The following is a 22803-nucleotide window of genomic DNA, read 5'->3' on the forward strand; positions in this document are numbered from 1 at the left end:
TAATGAATGGTTATTATCTATTTTGAATTTAATGAACCATAAAACTTATTTTTGACTCTTCACATTGAATAATCCGCGAAGCGAATTATGTAAAATGTGAAGAGTCCAATAATTTATGGATCATAAAATCAAAATGAATTATTGCCATTCATTATAAATAAATTGCTATCAAAAATAAAGCTCAAAGAACTTAATAAAACTAATAATTTTAACCAACAGAAGACAGTAAAAAACCAAATTTATTTATATATCAATTAAATAAATATCAATGGCAGTGATTAACATTTAAGCGTTTCAAAATTTGAAGGGTAAAACCAATCAATCAAATATGTAATTGTGTAGGTATTTATGAAGTGAGTGCAAAACCTACATCTTATGATACAAATTATATGATTGTCGGGTTCACTTTATACATGGTGCAAGACTTCCCTTCTATATTTTGCGTTTCTGTGCATCTGTGTTGACATGAATTAATATTCATGTGGTAATATTTATAAATTAAACTATATTTTTTTACCTTTTCGAAATTTTAAGAATAATTGTTCTATCCACCAGAATATTGTTTAGGTTATATTTAGCAAAATGTTTCTAAAACATCGCTCTTTGTTTTTGAAATTGTTTTTGATTCGATAGTCACTAATGAGTCTTTTATAATCGGAACGCGCGACATGCGTAGACAATTGTAATCTTACTTATTATGATAAGTTAAGTGTTTCACTACAGAATGTTATAAACTACATAGCTGTCTAATAGAGATAGAAAAAAACAATGTAATTGTTCGTTTTTTTTTAACAATTTACCCAAAAGACCAACTCTGACAAATAAACAATTAGTCATTCAGTTATCATTGTTTAGTAATTATACAAATATGAAAGATTAATCTATCTAAAATGATGGTGGACCGAATCAGAGATATTTATAAAGGCTAATGCTTTCATTTGTCAAAATTGAGAGCTGAATATCATATTCCAATAATTATCATATCTTTAAAAAAAACATTGTGCGTTAAATGTACAAATTTTGATACAGACCATATTGTTTTTGTTTTCTTAGTATTATTATGCTGCAGAAGAAACCACTGTAATCTCTTTCTTATGATTTTTATATGTTATTCATTACATTAAAGGAAAACATTAACATAGAGGTATATTCTATATGATTTTTTACGTATGACTATAACATGCATAATATCACATGTGTGAATAGTTGCCGGGTATATATATATTTGTCTCAATCTGAGATAAACTTTTCAAGGCTCACACAGACCATTGCATATATGTCAATGAAAATACGTCTCATATGTTCTACATTCATATGCATAATGACGACCTATAGCTGAAAGGAAAAGTCAAACAAACAATAGAACACAAAACACAACAGAGAAACCAAAGACTGAGAATCACATACCCTACAAAACACGAAGGTGATCTCGGATGTTCTTCCTATTATAGTTATCTGAAATGTTAAGGTGGCTCGGGCCTATTTGAAGTTTCTATCTGAAGTGTTGTATTTTTTGTTAGTTTATTCCTTACAGAAAATGAATCAAATTGGTCGAAAAAAATAGGAGGTCACGGACCATTTAAGCTCAAAATTTTACTTTTAAACAGGTATGTTAAAAGGACCATTTTTCAATGAAAAAATATGAAAAATAGAGGTGTTGACATATTTTTTTTTATCGGAATATCAAGAGAAGTTGTATGAGACTTGGTCCAAACTGTAATATAACAAGCTGAAATATAGCTTCAAAGAATAAGCAAATAAAAAAACATAGGTCACCGATAAGGAAATTGCCTCAAAACTCTGGCGGGAAATTGGTGAAATGGGTGAAATGTCATTTTCAGCCGTTTACAGATACACATAATAACGATGATATTATTTTAGTGACATAACTACAATAATTAAACATTTCTAATCAATCAAAATATTTTTAACAAAAATATCGAATTTACGACACATACTTTTCGTGTGCATTGTAATTCATGCGTGAAATTATGCGCAGTCGAATAGTCCCGATCCACCTTCAGGTTAAGAACTTTTTTTTTTTTAATCAGGAAAAGTCAATTTAAGTTACAAAAGTTCTTGTTGAGCTAAAAAGGTCGTTCGGTTTGGCTCCCTTCTTGCATTTAAAACGATTTGAACTTTACTATCGGAATAGTATTAACTTTATAGCTATACCTAACATTAATACAAGACAACTACCAGCTTGAACGAATACTACTATATCATTATTATATTTTAGCATCATTATTGTTACTAACTTTTCCGCTTTTTTAAACAAAAGCAATTATGTGATTATGTCGTTGTTTCATATATGTTTCTAAAATAATTGGTGTATTGGGTGTTATATATCGCATAAACGGCTGACTACTAACTTAACTATGTTATCACTAAATATCAACTAGATTTTATTGGTTTTATGCAAATGAGCGGGAAATTACTTTTAATTGCGGTAAAAGATATGATATAAAAGAGGTGTTTCATAGCGTACAAAGCAACATTTACAACGATTCTGTTAAACATGGATGTTCTACATTTTGTGCTGCTTTCATTTGTAAGTATATGTATATGAGTTGTCTAGTGTCAATTCGATGCAATTTTACGTATATATATATTTATATGTTTTTTAAACGAAGTATCCAAATTTATTTTATGGGATGGCATACAAAAATAAGAAATTTAAACATTAATTATTTAATTTTTAATATTTTCTTTATTTTTAATGTGCAGTGAAGTTTTTTCTTTGTCAACATTTTCTTTTCGAAATACTGTTAGATATTTCTTTTTATTTTTATTCAAATCTAATGCAGCTAATTTTGGTTGATCAGATGTTGAAAATGAATATTAATAATAAAAAAAATCGACGTATAAATCATTTTGCGTTTAGGCTCTTTTCTAGTTCATTTCGCAACGATTTAATTTCTCTATTCTCAAATTTACTTGATGTAGTTTAGTAAGGAAAAATCTAAATTTTACATTTTTGTATTCCCGACATTATTCTACTTGCTAGAAAAATAGGTGGTTTACAGTATACAAAGTAATTTTTTTATAATTATATTGGAAAGTGCTGGTTTTCAATGCTCTTGAACTTCGAACTAGATTTTGGCATTCCAGATATTCCTATTTGGGCGTCAATTATCTTCTGTAGACGTAAGACGCGTTTAAAGTATAAGGTGATAAGTGTGTATATTTGTTTCAATCGATTTATGACTTTGTAACAGTGGTATGCTACTGTTGTCTTTATTTTATGGTTTTCTTTGATCTTAATGATTAGTATTAGGTAGTCATATGAAAATAAGAAGATGTGGTATGAGTACCGATGAGACAACTCTCAAGCAAAGTCACAATGTGTAAAAAGTGAACCATAATACGGAGACTTACGGCAAACAATAAGTTATAACGGGCTCCAACATATCTAGTGTAAACCAATTCAAACAAGAAAACAAGTACGATTTGGTAAAGGAACCTCCAAGTTATAATTGAGTACGAGATGACACGGAAACAACCACCATGACACACTGTGTCAGTATGGTCTACTGTGCATTTACCAAAGAAACAAAAATCGGTAGATTTTGGATTCATTAGTATATGCATATAGATTTGTATATTGATTTTTTCTATTGTATGTTAGTAATGATAACTAATTGAATGTATATCCTTGTCGTCATATATTGGATCCATTCTAAGAAATATCAAGAAAGAAATTCAAGGAATGCCCAATTTCTATAAAATATGTTGTTTGGTTTCTGTTAAGTAGACGTTAATCAGAGTTCAGTATTTTTGTGATTTTACTTTTTGTAATCTGCTTGTTAATCTAAATTGAATTTCCTATAAAGATACAAAATGAACAATGCTTTATTTAATAGGGAACTTTAATTTAATTTGTTTAATTGTATTCTAGGTCCTCTTTATCAGCGGTGAGTACAAACATACAATTATTGTGTATATATGAGTTTGTCTCTTTTTCTAAGCCTATAACTAGTATACTCATTAATGGTAATTTTTTTGAGTAATTGCTTCGAACGCAACAGATTTTAAAGCTGGTTTGTTTTTTGTTGGGGTTTCTTTAAATAATTTTTTAGAATGTTCTTTATAACGATTAGATTTGATTAATAGACATCACAACTGATACTAAGTATGGTATTTACATTTTCGTTACTGATACCATAGACATATATAGGTGTACAAATGTCTCTGCTTATACTTTATTTCATCGGTTTGAAATATAACATCAAATTATGTATGGAAGTTTAAATAGTTTATCTTGTTTTCTATTGCCAATTTCAAGTGACATACATTGTGTAATTGTTAATTTGTGTGTACGCGTAGGATGCATTGCTTTGGTATTACCGTAATTTAAATGATAGTTTTTTCTTATTAGTGAAAATAACACTTACAAATTTTTGTGTTATAAGTAATGTCAGTATCAAAGCCCTGACTGTTAGCTGATGAAACCCTGTGTAATTACAAGATAAAGATTACACTTTATAATTTATAATTTATAAGCCTTGGTGGATTTGCTTTCACCAGGATGAATCGCACCAAACATTTTAAAACTAATGAGGTATGAATACTTTAACATCTAAGGAGAAAGAAACTGAAAATGACAGCAAGAGGCTACTACCTAAAACATTCTTACGAACAACTTTGATGATGGAAGCTTGAACCTTTGTCTTACGAACAACTTTGATGATGGGAGCTTGAACCTTTGTCTTACGAACACCTTTGATGATGGAAGCTTGAACCTTTGTCTCATTCATTTCTTTATTTCCAATTTAAGGTGGTACCTAACACTACAGGGAGATAACTCTGTAAAATCAGCTAAACGTTTTAATTGCGTTGTGTTGTTAAGGGAATATTAAGCTTCTCAATGATCAAAATTAGTGTTTGTCAAACTGCTATATAACCAGTGTAATATTCCTGATTAAACGGTTGGTTCAAATTTTTTGAAATCTTTATATTTTTGTCAAAGGGTCAAAGTAAATAATTTGTCAAAATATTAAGAAAATTAAACGAGCCAAATTGAATTTAGTTAAAGTGTTAGGTACCACCTTAAAAGTTCATAACTCAAGCAATTCCAAGCTAAACGTAAGGAATGTGGCTGTTCTGTTATGTTTACAGCTGTTTAATCTATATTTTTGTCATGATTTTTTATTCACAGTTTCAAATGGAATGGCATCCGGCAGGTACAAGCGGGCGCCATATTGTAAGACCCGGATTGATCTTGCTTTTGTTATTGACTCCTCCAGAAGTATTTCAAGAAACGATTTCGAAAAACAAATACAATTTGTAAATGACATCGTCGACTTTCTTGATGTTGGTTCAGACGAGACTAGAGTTGCTGCGGTATCTTTCAGTAATCACCTGTTTCCTCAATTTGGATTTAACGATTACACAACCAAGACTGATGTGCTTGGTGCCATCAATGGTATTAAGCATTCCATGGGTGACGCAACTAGGACATATCTTGCTTTAGAACACACACACCAAACACTGTTTGCGCCTGGTAATGGGGAACGACCTGATGTAGTAGATGTTGTTGTTGTCTTGACAGACGGAGCTACAAATCCTGGCAGTTATGATAGGTTAACTGGAAGCCAGGGAAAACAAAAGACCCAAAATGAAGCAGCTAAAATTAAAGAAAGAGGAGCTTTTATATTTGCCATTGGAGTTGGAAGGGGGGTTGATGTCAACGAACTCAATGGAATATCCAGTGATCCAGATCAAAGATTTACCATCCAAGTGTCAGGTTTCAATGAATTAAATTCAGATGAAGTAAAGCAGATGTTGCTAAAACGTGCATGTGTTGGTAAGTATATAATATATATAATGTAAAACGACTTATGTATGCGGTCGATATTTTTCGCGACTGTCGCGAGTAATAAAATAACGTGAATAAGTAAGAATCAGATTATTAATTGTTAAACAACATCAAATGAATTAGACAATCGCGAAATAAAATAGCCACCAGGCAGACCTTAAGCCATTTTATTTCCGTCGTAAAGTGAAAAATAAACTGTACTTGTGTCAAAAGTGAAGATAGTGTTGCCTGTTACATCCAGATGTTCATAATCGTGAATATTATAGCTGTTTTAAGGAAATTTGCGACTCGTGTGATGAAATTAAAATTACATGTAACCTTAAACAGACATATATTTTGTTTTTTGGCCTTAGACAAAACTTATAAATGTCTCTATCAATTATCATTGTACGCATCATAAGGACTTTCCGTTTAGAATTTTTCTCGGGGTACAGTATTTTTGTGATGTTACTTTTTTCTCTTGAGCTACGTAACTAAATAAAGGAAAAAGTAATATCAAAGTTCTGTCCATTTAACCGTCAGTGTATATTGCGGAATCTTTTACAAAATTTCGTATCCCATATGTTTTCTTCTAAGGCATTTCGATATACCACTGCATTCTTAACAAAGTACCAAAAGAAATGCACCTGATTTCAAAATATGATTCACAATAATTTTTTTTTTCTTCTTGGTGGAGTGATACTTGAGAACATTTTTTTGTAACTTCATAAAATCAGATTTTCTTTTTTCTTAGGAATGCTTTGCTTTTTATATTCCAGAAATAGAGACTACACCAGCACCAACACCCGCACCTACAACAACACGTAAGTTTAACTTGTGAAAAACTTGACTCCGATATTGAAGGCAAAAAAAAATAAAATTTGATTTAAATCCGATCCTTGAATGTGTTTGTCCCTGATGCTTCTGCGATTACCGCATATAATCGAGCAGAACAGATGAACTTATTTTTACCAAACTTTTTTTCTCTAAAAATGGCCAAGGACGAAAACTGTTTATGTAAGAAATGTCAAATTGTTCACTGAGGGTAGAATTTTTTGCATGAAGTGTTCAAAGTAGAATTAGAACAGTATTTTTTTATCTAACAAATACACGAAAGTTCAATGTAGTCTTACCAAGTGACAGACGATGTCCATTGGCTATCTGAAATGTTAATCTAATAACCAGAATCGTAGGATGTTTTACATATTCTTTACCGATTAGAATTTCAATATTCAATATTTAAATTTGAAAAAAAGGTAAACTTTCTACCAAACAGAGACCTCATGACAGGACAACCATAACAACATGACACCGATCAGTGTTCAACATTGAGCAGAACATACCACTAAGTCATTGTAAATGTCATAGGAAAAGAGAATTTTACAATGAAAAAAAAGTTTTGAAATAATAGTTTTACCATATTTAAATGTGTTTGGCAACACTATAAATATAGTAATGTTCTCTCATTATCGTTGTAGCCAAACAAAAAACCGAAGGTAAGTACCTTATGTTATTTTGTAGTGACGTCATACTTGAAATGTAAATGATTGTTAATAATAATTGATACAAGAGTCGTTGTCATGTTTTACCTCTACTTACAGCTACACCGGATTCTTTACAAGGCATACAACACGAGGACAATCATATATCATACTAAATTTAGTCCTGGTATCTATGATGAGTTTATATATAAATATGTTGTATTGAAAGCACTGGCGGGTATAATAACTTGAAAAATCTTTAATAGAAAAAAAAGCCAAGTCAACATGCAAAATCTTATGTAAAATTCTCATTGTTATATTTTTGATGGGTAGCAGCAACTGCCACAGATGTAAGTTTATACGTCTATGCTACTGTTAATATAGAAAAGAAAAGCTAAAACATTAAACACAAAGGAAACAGAAACATATATTACAAGAATTAAGATGAAAGCCAACATTAAAAGAACTGATGTGGTCTACATATTACCAGAATGTTCATTCAAGATACATAAAACAGTATAGTCATGATAAGTATATGCTTTCGTTCGTAATTTTGTTTCTGTAATTTATTTTAGACTGCAAGGAACTGTTGGCAGACATTTTCTTTGTACTTGACCAATCTTCAAGCATAAAAACAGAAGCAAACTTCAACAAGACGTTACACTTTGTAACTGGTGTAATCGATTATCTTCAAGTATCGCCATCAGAAACACAAGTTGGAGCTCTTAAATTTAGCGACAAACCCGAGATGCAATTTCATTTAACAGACTATACTGACAAGCAAGAAGCAGCATCAGCCGTTTCAAGGATAAAGTGGAAAGGAGGCAATACCTACTTAGATAAGGCATTAAGAATGTTGAGGACAGAAGGACTAAATAAAGCATATGGTTCTAGAGATGATGTTCCACAAATCGCTGTAATCATTACAGATGGTGTCTCTACAAATCCTTATGAAACAAAGAAAGAGCTGGCAAAGCTTCACTCTCTGAACTACTTGTTATTTGCCATAGGTAATTAGATATACGTTTTAAAAATGTTCCTACCAATAGATATAAGAAGATGTGGTATGAGAGCCAATGAGACAACTCTCCATCCAAGTCACATTTATAAAAGTAAACCATTATACTTTGCTCACACCGAACAGCACGCTATAAACATGATAAAGGGCCACACAAATTACTAGTGTAAAACCATTTAAACGTGAAAACCAAACATTGTTTATTTTACCATGACTTAAAATGAGAAATAATTTTATCAAGAGATGATAGTTATCAAATGTACCAGGATTATAATTTAGTACGCAAGACGCGTCTACATAACCCTCATCAGTGACGCTCATATCAAAATATTTAAAAAGCCAAACTAGTACAAAGTTGAAGAGCATAGAGGATCCAAAATTCCAAAAAGTTGTGCCAAATACGGCTAAGGTAATCTATGTCTGGGATAAAAAATTCCTTAGTTTTTTTTTCGAAAAATTCAAAATTGTGTAAACAGGAAATTTATAAAAATGACCACTTTATTGATATTCATGTCACTTCGGTGTTTTATTGACTACTGGGCTGGTGATACCCTCGGGGACAAAACGTCAACTAGCAGTGGCATCGACCCAGTGGTGTTAATAGTTATCAAAGGTATCAGGGTTATAATTTAGTACGCCAGACGCCCGTTTCGTCTTCATCATTGACGCTCATATCAAAATACGTATGAAGCCAAATAAGTACAAAGTTGAAGAGCATTGAGGTTACAAAATCATTTTAAAACCAATCTTAAACCTAGGTTTGCGAAAACCTATATGTGGAAAATATATTATTAAATTAAAATGTATCATGCTTATGTACTGTATGTCAACAGTATCTGCAATTGATAAAATAGACTTAACAGTCAAAATAAATAACAAGTTAAAGTTACTTACAATCTATGTTAAAATGAAAAAGGGACACCATCGAATAAGGGATAATAAGACTACTACTACTACTAATAATAATAATAAATCTTTTATGTAGGAGTCGGACCTTATAGAGACCCTGCTGAATTGGCTCGTATTGCTAACAACCCAGCCAATGTTTTTGAAGTAGAAAGTCCAAATGGACTGCAAGCCATTCGAGAGTCTTTGGTGACGAGGATATGTGCCCAGGGTATAAGTAAGTATCATCGTATTTTTACGTACGTCATATAAATTCGTATTATGCATGCTTTTTCAATGAAAATTGTGACATCACAATGCATTCTTAACAGTACGAAAACCCATGAGACGAGGATAGCTTAAAAATGTTATGAAATATCCCTTAGATTCATAGAATAAAATAAAGTACTAGTATAAGAAAACAAACAAACCGGTGTACAATGAGTGTGAATCGGTCTCAAGTAAAGCAAATAAACAAAACATTAGTATAATATAATGACTATCAGTGGCATATACCAGGGACGTAGAGGCTGTACGTGTCCCCTCAATTGTAAGAATAACGTTATATATGACATATTTTGCCTCGATCAGCTCTGCTTCAATCTCTTGTTTCTTCAAACTCTGAATCTACAATCGACTATTAAAGAATGAAGCTTGAGAGTGAATCGCCATGATCTAGGTACTGTAGTATAAGTACGCACTTGTTTACCGCGTAAGATCTACTTGAGAGTGAATCGCTATGAACTAGATACAGTAATATGTGTGCACTCGTTAAAGTGCGCATCCTCCGTAGACCCTCCACCGTCTGTTTGTAACAAGATTTTGACCATTATAAGATAGACTTTGTTGTTATGTTCATTATATACGTTTTATGCATATACAGATATATGAAGATGTGGTATGAGTGTCAATTAGACAACTCTCTATCCAAGGCATAATTTGTAAAAGTAAACCATTATAGGTAAAAGCACGGTTTTCAACACGGAGCCTTGACTCACACTGAACAGCAAGCTATAAAGGACCATAAAATGACTAGTGTAAAACCATTCAAACATGAAAACCAACGGTTTGATATATATATATATATATATAAAACGAGAAACAATTATGAACCACATCAACAAATGACAAACACTGAAATATGTGTACACCAGATGCCATCGATCAAACTCGTGTACGAACGGTATTTCAATATGTGCCAAAGGTGATCGTAAATAAATATAAGAAGATGTGGTATGCGTGCCAATGGGTCAATTCTCTATCTAAGCCACAATTTGTAAAAGTCAACCACCATAGGTCAAAGTACGTTCTTGGGCACACTCTAAAAAAATACAGCTCTGTTTTACATTTTTCGTGAAAGTAAAATTCATATACGATTTGAAATTTGATGCACTCTTAAATGAGTAGTTCTTAATTATTGATAAACTAATAAAGTGGTTGTTATAGTCATAGTGATGTCATCTTATTATTTGTTTCTTTAGAACTAATATACCGCTTCAAGCGTCCCTGTTACATTATTCGAATCATGACAGCACTGATCAAAATAGATAAACAACTTGAATAAATGCTGTTTTCTTGACATATTTTACCAAAAATTTAGGACTGCATGTCGTTTAACATACGTGTATTCTTTATTACTGAAAATGATAGTAAAAATCAAGATTAATCTTTTAGGTTTGAAACGAATACTGATTAAACATTCATATTTATACATATATATAAGCTTTATTATGTTTTTATATGATAATTTTTCGCGTATTACAGGTGCCTCAGTAGAAATTAAAAAGCCTTAAAAGACATGGATATGAACACCCCTGTAAGTTTGTATTGTTCATTTGGCAAGCATAATTTATTGATACGTATAAATCCTTATATTACATTAATTTTTCAATTGAAATATTTCACAATATTGCTAGTTGTTTTTCATTTAATGATTGTTTTTTCATAAAGTTGTGTAATTTAAAAAAAAAAAAAGACAAATACAGGTTTTTTTTTTTAAATAAATAAATATTCAAATATTATGAATAGAATGTTGCTGTTTAGAAAATTCTACCGCATGTTTACTATTTGGCTTTAACATTAAGATTTTTAATACATTTTGACGTGAATTTCAAATTTAGATAACTCCAGCATAGGTCAAACAATAAAAAACAAATATTTTAAATTATTGATATTTTGATATTTTATATTTGCAGTAGACATTAATACTCAGAGATATAGAAACGACAGAACGGATGAACCAGTAGCAGGATTTAATGAACATTGTACAGTTTTTACGTCTATTATTTCATTTTTTGTATATACATGTATGTATTAAACATCAGCATTGAAACTTGTTATTTGAATCATTTAAATATTTGACAATTGTTTGCACAAAAAAAAATGTATGGTGTTCACATGAGAACGTATAGTTTCGGTGTTTATCTCCCTGTACCACATTTTTGGGTCAAATTTAAAAAAAAATGCAAATCCTCGCAAAATCGATCCATGCTGATATGACATTACAGAACTTGTTTTTCCTATCATGATTTTCTTGTTAGAGGGTTGCTACTGCAAGATATAAACCAAGAGTTGTAAGTGATGACGTTGAAATCATCCCTTCGTAAAAACGGACACCATCACGAGTTGGTTGACCGTAATCGAATCATTGTCCTTTTCACAGATGATAGCGGATATTTGCTAAGTGTCAAGACTACAATCCCGTCCCCTTTACCGAATATGAACTACCAGTTAAATTAATTAGACTTATTACCGGATTTTTACTTCCATGCGGCATGAGCAACATGGCTGGTACCACATGTCGAAGATAATATGCTTACCCTACCGGAACATCTGAGATCACCTCTATAGATTTTGATGGGGTTCGTGTTGCTCAGTCTTTACTTTTTAACATTGTAACTTTTTGCACTATCTTTTTACTTTTTAGGCAAGAAGTTGTCAGTTTATTTTCGACTTGTGATTTAGAATGTGCCTTAATTTTGTATCTTTTGCCTCACTTTTATACTTTTTATTCACGCCGCGGCCATTAAAAATCTAAAACGCGGAGGCTAGGGATACAAGCAATGGCGGCCTCCGATGGTTCGTCAGCAGTGTGGACACTAAGTTTACGTCATGTTCCTCCCTTCACTTTTGAATGTGCTCACTCGAAAAAAATGAACCCTTCATATTGTGACTCTCTACCTGATATTTCACAACATCAACATGTTACATATCACTGTCGAAACTTCAGGGCAGGGTTTAGCTCTAATATGCATTCTTTATGCATAATATGACTTGATATCTTTAATCCTGTCAATTAGTAGTCGTCAATAGTTATTCTCTGTTTAAAAAATAAGGAGGTGTTGTTTGATAGCCAATCAGACAACAACTTACTATCCATCAAAGTTCAAATAAAGTTGAAGTAAATAATTACTAGTATAGAAAACCGTATGGACGCAATTTCAGATATTGCTACCATTTTAATAGTGTAACAGAACAGTATCTTTAAATTAGAAAGACGTATACTATCAAATTTTTCCTGCTTTCCTTGCTGTGTAAATACAAAGTTTAACACACAAGTAGAAATGCCGGGAGATTGAAATCCAATACGATTTTATAATTTACATAGAATATTAAATTTTACTCCTATGGATTATAGGTGTTTTTTGGGGAATATTCCTGCATTATATAAACAACCCGAGTATGATTTTGTTCGAGCAGTGGAACAAGAGACATAGACAATAACTGTTTAGTGTCTTTAAATATCAGCTGTATTTGTACGAGGCTAGGAAACAAGGTGTATGCGAGCTTTTAGCGAGCTACTACACCTGTTTCGAGCCGAGTACAAATACAGCTGATATTTAAAGACACTAAACAGTTATTGTCTTTATCCTGCAATTAATTCTGTATATTGTTTGTGTTTTGAAAGACACAAAAACTAACATATTTAGCATTTATTTTCGATTTGCAATCCCTTGAGGCCCGCGTAGTAATATCAAAATCAAACATTACGCTGAAGACGGGTTCACAAAAAAAGAATCTCCAATGGTCAACAATAATACATGGCTCAAGGTGAATAATTGTCTATTTCAACATAACAACTAATTTCAACAGTAAAAACAAATAACAAAAGAATTTCAAATTTGAAACAGAAGTGTACGAGTTGTCCTACGCTTCAGACTTGACATTCACTAAACATGCATGCTGAAATTGACATGGTTGATTTTGTAACACAATCATACACATTCAAGTTTTGAAATCGACAATTGTCATCGTCATTGGAATGCAACTGGAATACACATTCTGAGGTCACACAGGTTCAAACAATACTCAGTCCGGCAGTGGGCGGAGCTTCAAAGCGATATCTGTATAGTATACAGATACAGCATAGCGATATCTGTAGGGCTGTATCTGTATAGTAGGACACCCAATTGCAGGATAAAATTTAATAGCTTATAGCTATGACACTGAATTGTTCTTAACTTTTTGATCGTCTTATAGATGTGTATGTTTGTAATATTTGCATCATTTCGTTTTGCTGAAAGTAGGACATTTACATTAAGGGGACGACCATTTGAAATTCGGGGGGGGGGAAGGGGGGGGGGGGATGATTTGTTTTTGATCGGTTATTTATTTTTGTAAACTAGGAGGACAGGTTATCTATTTTCTGCACTACTGATGCAAGATTTTTCATTTTCATTAAAGCAAGGGACTGATTATTTTTTTCACAACTATATTTATAATATTTGAAAACATACAATTTTTAAATTGTATGTTTATCATAAATAAAACATTTATAGTCAAGTCCTTATGTACCATTTAATCAGAGTTAATCATCACCCTCTGCAGAAATGAATCTTCTATATTCCCAAATGCATATACATGTATTGCATACATAAATAGTATTAAAGTTTGGTTGTATTTATCTTTTTGTTAAAAGTATTGGCAAACATGTTTCGCCGAGCGGAGCGAGGCAAATTTGTTTTTGAAGGGTTTTGGAGCCACTGAAGGCTGAAGAAGTTATAGAACAAATGATGCAAAATCGTGCTTTCTTGTTGTTCCCAAGACCCTTTTTAATCTGAAAATGTTCAGTTTTGATAATATTTTGAAAATATTTTGGTCTCAAAGCAAAATGTATAGATTCAGTGTAAGTCTTAAGTTTCTAGGGACAATATCAAAAGACAAATATGCAAGATAAAGCAAAAATGTAATTTATATACTATAAGTAGTTAAGTCTGTGTTTTTTTAACCATGATCAAGTTAAGAACAAAATTACTAGATCACAAAAGGAATGCAGCACTAACAGAGTACAGAAGGGCAATCAGGGGCTAAATCTGAGGGAGAACAGAACTTGCTTCTTGTAAGGCTATCGCTGTGAACACAATTTGATATGGCGACAAGCGTTTGTTTTTGAAATTTCCTACATGAGGCATGTATGATAAGTTAAATGAAACCAGTTTGCAGACATTTCAAGTATAACTAAATAATATCTATACTTTTTTTATTAAAAGATTTGGGAAGTGATTCCCGATTTTTTTTTTGGAAAAAGGATGAATTTATGAAGAATCTGGTGCCATCTCATACTTTCGATTAGACCTGCTGAGTTATTTATTTTCAATACATTGCAAGTCAGGTAATTTATTTTCAAACTATCACAGACCAAACCATATATTTTTGTGATTATCAAGGCTGAATTATTTATTTTCAAAATCCTCCTGCCCCCCTCCCCCCCACGCCCCAGAATACAAATGGTCGTCCCCTAAGTGGAGGCAGGAACTCGGAAATGCAGTTCATGCCGTCCATATTACGCTTGTGGCGACGTCAAATAGTGTTAACGGACAACCTTTCAAGACATTTTTATTAATCCTTATTTCTTAAAATATCCAGTTATCTTATTACAATTTGGTGTAACAACTTCAACTTTTAAAGTACTTTTTATTGGTATAGTAATCAAAGCCAAAATATAATCTTCGCGACATCAAATCTCGGTTGTTTGGCCGTAAAAGTTTTGTGAAGGAACGAAAGTTAAACTCGGACATTTCCGCAAAACATTGCAAACCTATTGTTTTGAATTGAACATGTAGCTCAATTTATTAATTAACTTGAATTTTTGGAGCTTACACTTAGTACAAAACGATCGTGCTTTACAATTTGATAAATTATATGTAAAACAAAATGTTTTTAACTGAAATTTTTCAAGTTTCCAAACTAAATTTCCCCTGGGACAGTCATGTATTCATATTCTTTTCAAAATATCTATGCAAATTTTAAATGGAGACGGCCATGTAAACTATAACTATTATACCAATTTTTGTATAAGATGCATAATTCTGGAAATATTGTTTCTAAGTGGATTAATTGTATTAGATCTACATTAGACAACACAGGTTTAAGCTATGTATGGAACAATCAATGTATTTTAAGAAATGTTGACATCAAAATATATGTTAAGCAAATTTTACAAGATCAGTTTATTCAAAAGTGGTTTAGTGATGCTGAAAACTCTTCTAGAGGTGGATATTATTTACTGTTTAAACACGCTTTTTGTTTAGAAAATTATTTGGTAAGATTAAAAAAAGAAAATAGAATATATATTACCAAACTTAGATGCTCAAATATCAAAATTCCACTAGAAACTGGTCGATGGCATAATATTCCAAAAGAGGAAAGACTATGCACTTTGTGCAAAAATAATTGTATTGGAAATCAGTTTCATTACTTATTTGTATGTCAAAATGACGAGGTTAAAAAATTAAGACGTACATATATCCCAAATTACTATATTGTTAACCCCTCAGAATATAAAATGAAAGGTTTGATGTCTTTATGTAATGTAAAAGTCTTAAATAACTTGTCTATTTTTATCAAAAAACTTATGAAATATCTATAATTTTAATATATTATCACTTACATGTAATCGACTGGCTATCTCAGATCCCATTATTATAGCTTTGAATAATTATCACGTGTTATGTATGTGTATACTTGTGTACAGAGAATTAGGTATAATGAACTATGTATGTATATTTCTTTCTATCTTGTTCACCATTGTAAATTATTACTTGTATTATTTGTCTGCCTCTTGTTACAGTGTAAACTGTCTAGAGTGTTAATAAAAGTTGAAGTTGAAGTTGAAAATTACTGAAATATATCACGTCATAAAACATTCATGCACGGAGAGTTGCGTGAACATTATGGGAAATTTTCAAGTTTTATGTTTCGAATTTGTTACATGGGACAACGGTAAGTAAACGTTTTTTTCTGATAATCTGTGTTACGAAGCCTATGAATATTACATTTTTATTCTTTCTCTATCATAATGTGAAAATTTCAGAAGCAATCTTTATTTTCATAATTAATTTTAAATATTTATTTCAGTATTTCTAAGAAAATTTCCTTATAAATATTTACTTAGCGCTATTTTTCGTGGTAGTAGCAATATATAACGTTGCGTCTACGGTCTTCAACAATGAGAAAATAACATAACGCATAATCGGCCTAAAAAGATCTCCACATAAAAAAAAATGAATGTCTACAATTCAATAAAGAAAAAAAACACGGTTTCATTTATAGAGAAAAAATTGACGAAAATCACATATGAAAAATGTGAACCAGCGACAACTATTGAACAACATGCTCCTCTCTTGTGATGGGTTTTGATTAACTGTAAATCCGTCAGTTTTGTCTTTTCAATTGTTTCACATTTTATCATCATGGGATCCTCTAACAATGTCTAAAGTTGACAGAATGGGTTTTGTTCATTTTTGAAGGTTATATATGCAGTCACCTATATTTGATCACATATATGCCAATTGACAATGATATCACGTATCCTCTTCAATGATACAATGATATCACGTATCCTCTTATCATGGCCCGATAACACAGTTATTATATATATATTTCGTAGTGCATTTCTTTTCGACCATAAATCTAAATAAAAAAAAAATCTGCGCTTTCTTAATAATATTTTTACAGTGTGATGTATTACCTTTCATATTTAATTCATGGATCAGATGTTTTTAGAGTAGTTTCGCCCCTCCCCCCTCCCCCCGACTTGCTATTTGAGGCAAAAGACGTGAAGAAATGAATTTGGAAAGTTTCTAAAAAAATTTAGCAAGTACATGTATCACACTGTCCACATTAGAGACTATATGGGTTTTGTTCATTCTTGAAGGTTATGCAGTCACCTGTATTTGATCACATATGCGTCAATAGACAATGGTATCAGATACCTTTATCAAAATGTGCCCGAGAACACATTTATTTCGTATTGCATTTCTTCAGACAATAAATGGAAATTAAAAAGATCCCACAGCTAGGGCAGCGCTTTCTTAATAATATCTTTACAGTGTGATGTACTACTTTTGTGACAAAATATAACAAAATTATAGAAAAATTATAGAAAACTTCATCAGCTCTAACTCAAAATAATGACAATTTTATGTTAAGGGTCTTGTATATTTTAACAGTTTCCGAAATGCTGATTTTTATCCTTTTTCAGCTGGACCGAATCACTACAGTAACTTTAAAACCGACAAATTCATGAACCAATTCGTTGAGTATAGTTCATGCATCCCCTACTTGCTATTTTGGGTAAAAATGTATAAAATATCAAGAAATAAATTTTGAATGGTTTAAAAAAAAAAGAGGCAAGTAACACACTATCACCATTAGAGACAATATTCGCAGATAACGGAAATCAAGGGACGGTAGCTGTGTTCCAGGACCATATAGAAACACTAATATTGTTCGTTTATTTTAACGTAACAAATTAAAACTGAAACTATCTCTGTACATAATGTTACAATTTACTATTATATACATGTTGTTATCAATAACAATCAGTGTCTACCATTGATAATATGTTCTACCACAAATTACACATTTTAGGGAGCTACAATATGATTTTATAGGAGGGGGGGGGGCAGGATGACAATTGTTGTAAAAAGTCAGGATAAGCTATAGAATAGAAGCCGAACAGACTGAAAAATAAAAAGGCAGGACAGAGATTACAACTAAAAAAAAAGGAAGGACACAATTTTTCATCCTAGCCCCCCCCCCCCCCAAAAAAAAAAATCAAATGGTAGCTCCTTTAGTAGAATGTAGTATTTAGAACACAAATTTTCGTCTCGACCATAACCAGATATTGACTTTCTTTAACACTTTTATTGGACAAAACTAATACTTCTTTCTATGCAATTTAATAATTGAATGCGTAACGTACTTAGGATGCTAATAACTTTTTAGAAGAATTTGTTTTATAGAGCCTATATATATATATAGCTCCCCCTGGTGTTTTTGATTGTGTGATTACTTAGCCGTACTTTTATTGATCATTTTTATTGATTAATTATTTAATATATATAGACCAAATATTTCATGATTACTAATTTGATTTTCTAGGACGACTAGCACTGTATTTTTGATTAATGTATTACCAAGTTAGAAAAAAAAATGTTGTGAACTGCAAACATATAAATCATAGTTTTGCGGGCTTGAAAGACGCCTTTTTTTTTTTACATAGTTTCTAAAAAAAAAAGGTTGACCGGACAGCCAATATACGCTTTAAATATATTGAAGAGTGTTAAAATATATATGTTGTTTTACATTTTTTTTTAGAGAAGCTTATGATTTTTTTGAATAAAAATGTAAAAGAAAAATTACCAAACAGATTTTCTTGCGTAAACATGGTAAACTTGATAACGCTACGAATATTAATGAAGTGATAGAAAAAAGTGTTGATATTTCTCATATAGATCTAATAATTAATATTTTTTCCGTCCCTCAACTGAATTTAACATTTGTTCAAATGATATAAAACTTGCGGCAACAAATACAAATATTTTTATTGGCACAAACTCATTAAACAATAAATGGTTAAGACCTATGGCATTGCCTATAACTATATAATAATTGACATGGTAGAATGGAAGCGTTCCATGATAACATATCATGCTATAATGAAAAGTTACGTATTGATGTATCATATAAGTTCACTATTTCTTTTATTATATACTGAGCCAAAAAAGTTTTTTTTCTGACAGTGTACGCACACAAATACCCCCAAAATCGGACTTAAATACAGTTTATCTTATCAAAATAGATGTAAGATGTGTTTAATTTATTATCAATGTTCTGAATCATAAATCCGACAAACTTTCATTTAAACCATTACAACTGAAATGTCCATTAATGATTAAAAATAAAATTTCAGCAGGGGTGTGTTATAGTCCTATAATATATGCCTTCGCATTATATATTCACTATTTAACGTTTTCATGCTGATATTTTCATTTTTTATTTTTTGTCTAATGTCTAAGTCTTCATTGACATGCATTAGGAAATTAGCTGTAATTTGTTATTGATTATCACCCCACCCCGAATCCGCATGTGAAAACAATAGTGAAGCATGGTATTATTTGCAAATCTATAGAAACAGGTCAATAAGAAGATCTTGAGCATTGAATTTAAACAGTGATAATTAAATATAAAGTTGTACATGTTTTCCATTTTTAATGAAGTGTTCCCCTTTCCACGAAATGTACCATTACGCACGCAAATGAACTAGCCGGGGCTGAATTGATTATATATACTAGCAAAATATACACCCCCTCTCTATCTGTCATATAAAGAAAGGAATACTTTATGAAAAAAAAATCACTTGTCATTCATAAATACCACTATTAACTTTTCAATATTAAGTGCATATTATCTGGCATGGTGTACTAGTAAATCGAGCTTTCTTGATAGGGGAAGTCTTTGTAATTCCAGTACTGTGTCTTTTTTTCTGACTAATATAAGAATCGGAAAATGTCCTTCCCCAAAATTCATTCAAGGAATTTTGGTATTTTGCAGTGTCATTAAGTCTGGTCCAACATTCTGGACACACAAATTGTCCTAAACGTTTGCTGGAAACAGGGGTAAAAGTTGCACCCGTAACATCTGTTAGCAAATCTCTGGCACTCTGATCTCCAGTAAGGGAATTCTCTAGCGAAAATCTAAAGTAACCCTTATCTCCTTTTTTTTTGGAAAACGCTTTGTTACAGTTTGCACATGCAGCCATCGTGGTTTCAAGCAGACGTGAAAAGGGCGCCAAAACAATAATCCGCCAAAAATAAAGAAATGGACATCAAAAGTATCAACGCAAAATTTGAATCAGTTAAAGCCAGTTACAATATAGAATATGAAGCTAAAGTGGAGCAGCTTCAAGTTGTTTTGTCTGTGCTGAAAGGACGAAATGTATTAGCCTTACTTCCAACTGGATTTGGAAAAACTTTATGTGTAGCCATACCAACCATGCTGTCAGAAGATAAAGATTGTATAACGATAGTCATATCTCCATTGACTTCGCTGATCGATGACCAAATATGCAGACTTAATAAACTGAATGTACGCTGTGCTAAAATAACAGGAATAGGTGAAATGGAAAGGCAGACAGTAACAGGTACATTGAACTTTATTTGGCAGAAATGGGGGGGGGGGGGGGGGGGGGGGATATTATAAATTATTGTGTGTGAAAAGAATATAAAAAAACTAACTGCCGCCAATTTTCCTTTTCAAAAAACGAATCCATTCTATACCTTTTTATTATCATATATTCACGATCATTCACATATAAAGAAATCAACGCCATACGATCAAATTCCCGTCATGTAAATTCATCGACTCTACCTTTTTTTCGATTTATTGTATTGAAAATATTTATCTCATTCATCTTTGGTCTGTGCCCCTATTGTACTATATCTTTTTTTTATGTCAATTATAATTTCATAATACTTTTTAAAGTTAAACGACGGTGGGAGGGGGGAACCACTGAAGCGTGACTGAAGCAGCCACTTAGGTCAGTTAGCCTTAGGTCAGTCAGTCTTAGGTCAGTCAGCGGACCCCCTTTCCTTACAAAAGGTTATGGATCCGCCACTGCACATATAAACAAGTATACACGGACTTTTATAGTTGACTATGCTGTATAGACTTTGCTCATTGTTGAAGGTCGTATGGTGACCTGTAGTTGTCAATTTCTATGACTCTATGGAGAGTTGTCTCATTGGCATTCATACCAGATCTTCTTTTTTTTAGCCAACAATTGTACGCGGTTGTAATTTATGGTCAATCACCTTCTTGATTTAAATATATTCATTTTTCAGAAATAACCAATGGAAAGTATTCAATTGTCTTCTCATCGCCTGAATCAGTTTTAAAGCCTTATTGGAAAACTGTCTTCCTCTCAGCTACGTGGCAAACTCACTTGAAATTAATTGCAATCGATGAGGCGCATTGTATATCCGAATGGGGGGATGATTTCAGAAAAGATTACCAGCAGTTGTACGAGCTAAGAAGCTTCTTTGGAGCTCCTTTGATGGCATTGACTGGGACTTCAACAAAAAAAGTTAAAAAGGACATAATGGAACACTTGCAACTACTAGACGAAGACACTGATCTTGTATACAAGTCACCAGATAGGCCAAACCTATATCTACAAATCTTAAAAAAAGAAAGCACGGATTACGATTCTTGCTTAGACTGGTTAATAAACCATATTCGCACTAATGGCAAGAAATCGAAAAAAATTATTGTTTACTGCAGATCTATTGACGCAGTATCTGAAATATTTTGTTGTTTAAAAGATAGTCTCGGTAAAATGGCTTATGTTGACGGAATTGTGGATGGTAATCAAGTACTTCTGGAGATGTATCACAAAAGCACACACCAGGATTCGAAACACCGAATTATCAACGAATTCAAGACAAAAACTAGTCGTATCAGGTGCATTATTGCTACCGTGGCGCTAGGCATGGGTTTGGATATTTCAGACATAGACTTAGTTGTCCATATTGGCTGTCCAAAAACAGTTCTTTCCTATTGGCAAGAGGCGGGTCGTTGTGCTAGGGATGGTCGACAGGGATATAGTTTGATCTTGTATGACAACTTTACTCTTGCCCTCAAGACAACAGACAAAGATATTGCTGATATTGTAAAAAATAAAGACGGGAAATGCATTCGAAAGCAAATTTTAGATGTATTTTTTGATGAAGACAGCAATCAAGAAATTGAAAAAGAATCTTGTGAAGGTTGTGAATTGGATTGGTGTCAATGCAGCATGTGCAAGTGTTGTACACTTTGTGCCTCTAAATGTCAGTGTCACACAAGATGTAGTTTTAGTGTACAGAAATTTTTAAATGAAATTCAGAATGTAAATACTACAAATACAGACTGAAATATGGTATGGTAGACGGTGAATGAGGATTGCCTCGCTCGCCGGGTATAGGAGACGTATCTATAGTTGTACATTTCTGTGTCAATTTGATGTCTTATGGAGAGTTGTCTCACTGGCAATCATACCACATATTCTTTTTAATATTTCTGATCCATGTATTAAACAAAAAATATTTGTGATCCATGTATAAAACAAAAAAAAACAGACTGAAATGTAGTAGACGGTGAATGAGGATTGCCTCGCTCGCCGAGAATGGCAGTCTATTTCTGTTCCAATGAAAATTACAATGTACATACCACAGACTGAAATCATAATAGACGGTGAATGAGGATTGCCTCGCTCGCCGGGTATAGCAGTCTATTTCTGATACATTTACTAAATTGCAATGTATACTGTTACAATCTTATCCTGATCCATTTTCAGAAAT

The 22803-nt window shown here is 32.1% G+C and overlaps 1 protein-coding gene across 1 annotated transcript; it reads left to right on the forward strand.

The window, feature by feature from the left end:
• Positions 1-2414: 2414 nt before the first annotated feature.
• Positions 2415-11513, forward strand: LOC143076062 (matrilin-1-like). Its single transcript, XM_076251693.1, has 9 exons — positions 2415-2551; positions 3899-3914; positions 5159-5806; positions 6577-6621; positions 7276-7293; positions 7854-8288; positions 9282-9419; positions 10946-10997; positions 11377-11513. Exons 1-8 carry the CDS (start codon positions 2519-2521, stop codon positions 10972-10974), a joined length of 1362 nt encoding a protein of 453 aa, XP_076107808.1. The 5' UTR covers positions 2415-2518; the 3' UTR covers positions 10975-10997; positions 11377-11513.
• The last annotated feature ends 11290 nt before the right edge of the window (positions 11514-22803 follow it).

Source organism: Mytilus galloprovincialis, chromosome 5 (genome assembly GCF_965363235.1).
Source record: "Mytilus galloprovincialis chromosome 5, xbMytGall1.hap1.1, whole genome shotgun sequence".
NCBI lineage: Eukaryota > Metazoa > Mollusca > Bivalvia > Mytilida > Mytilidae > Mytilus > Mytilus galloprovincialis.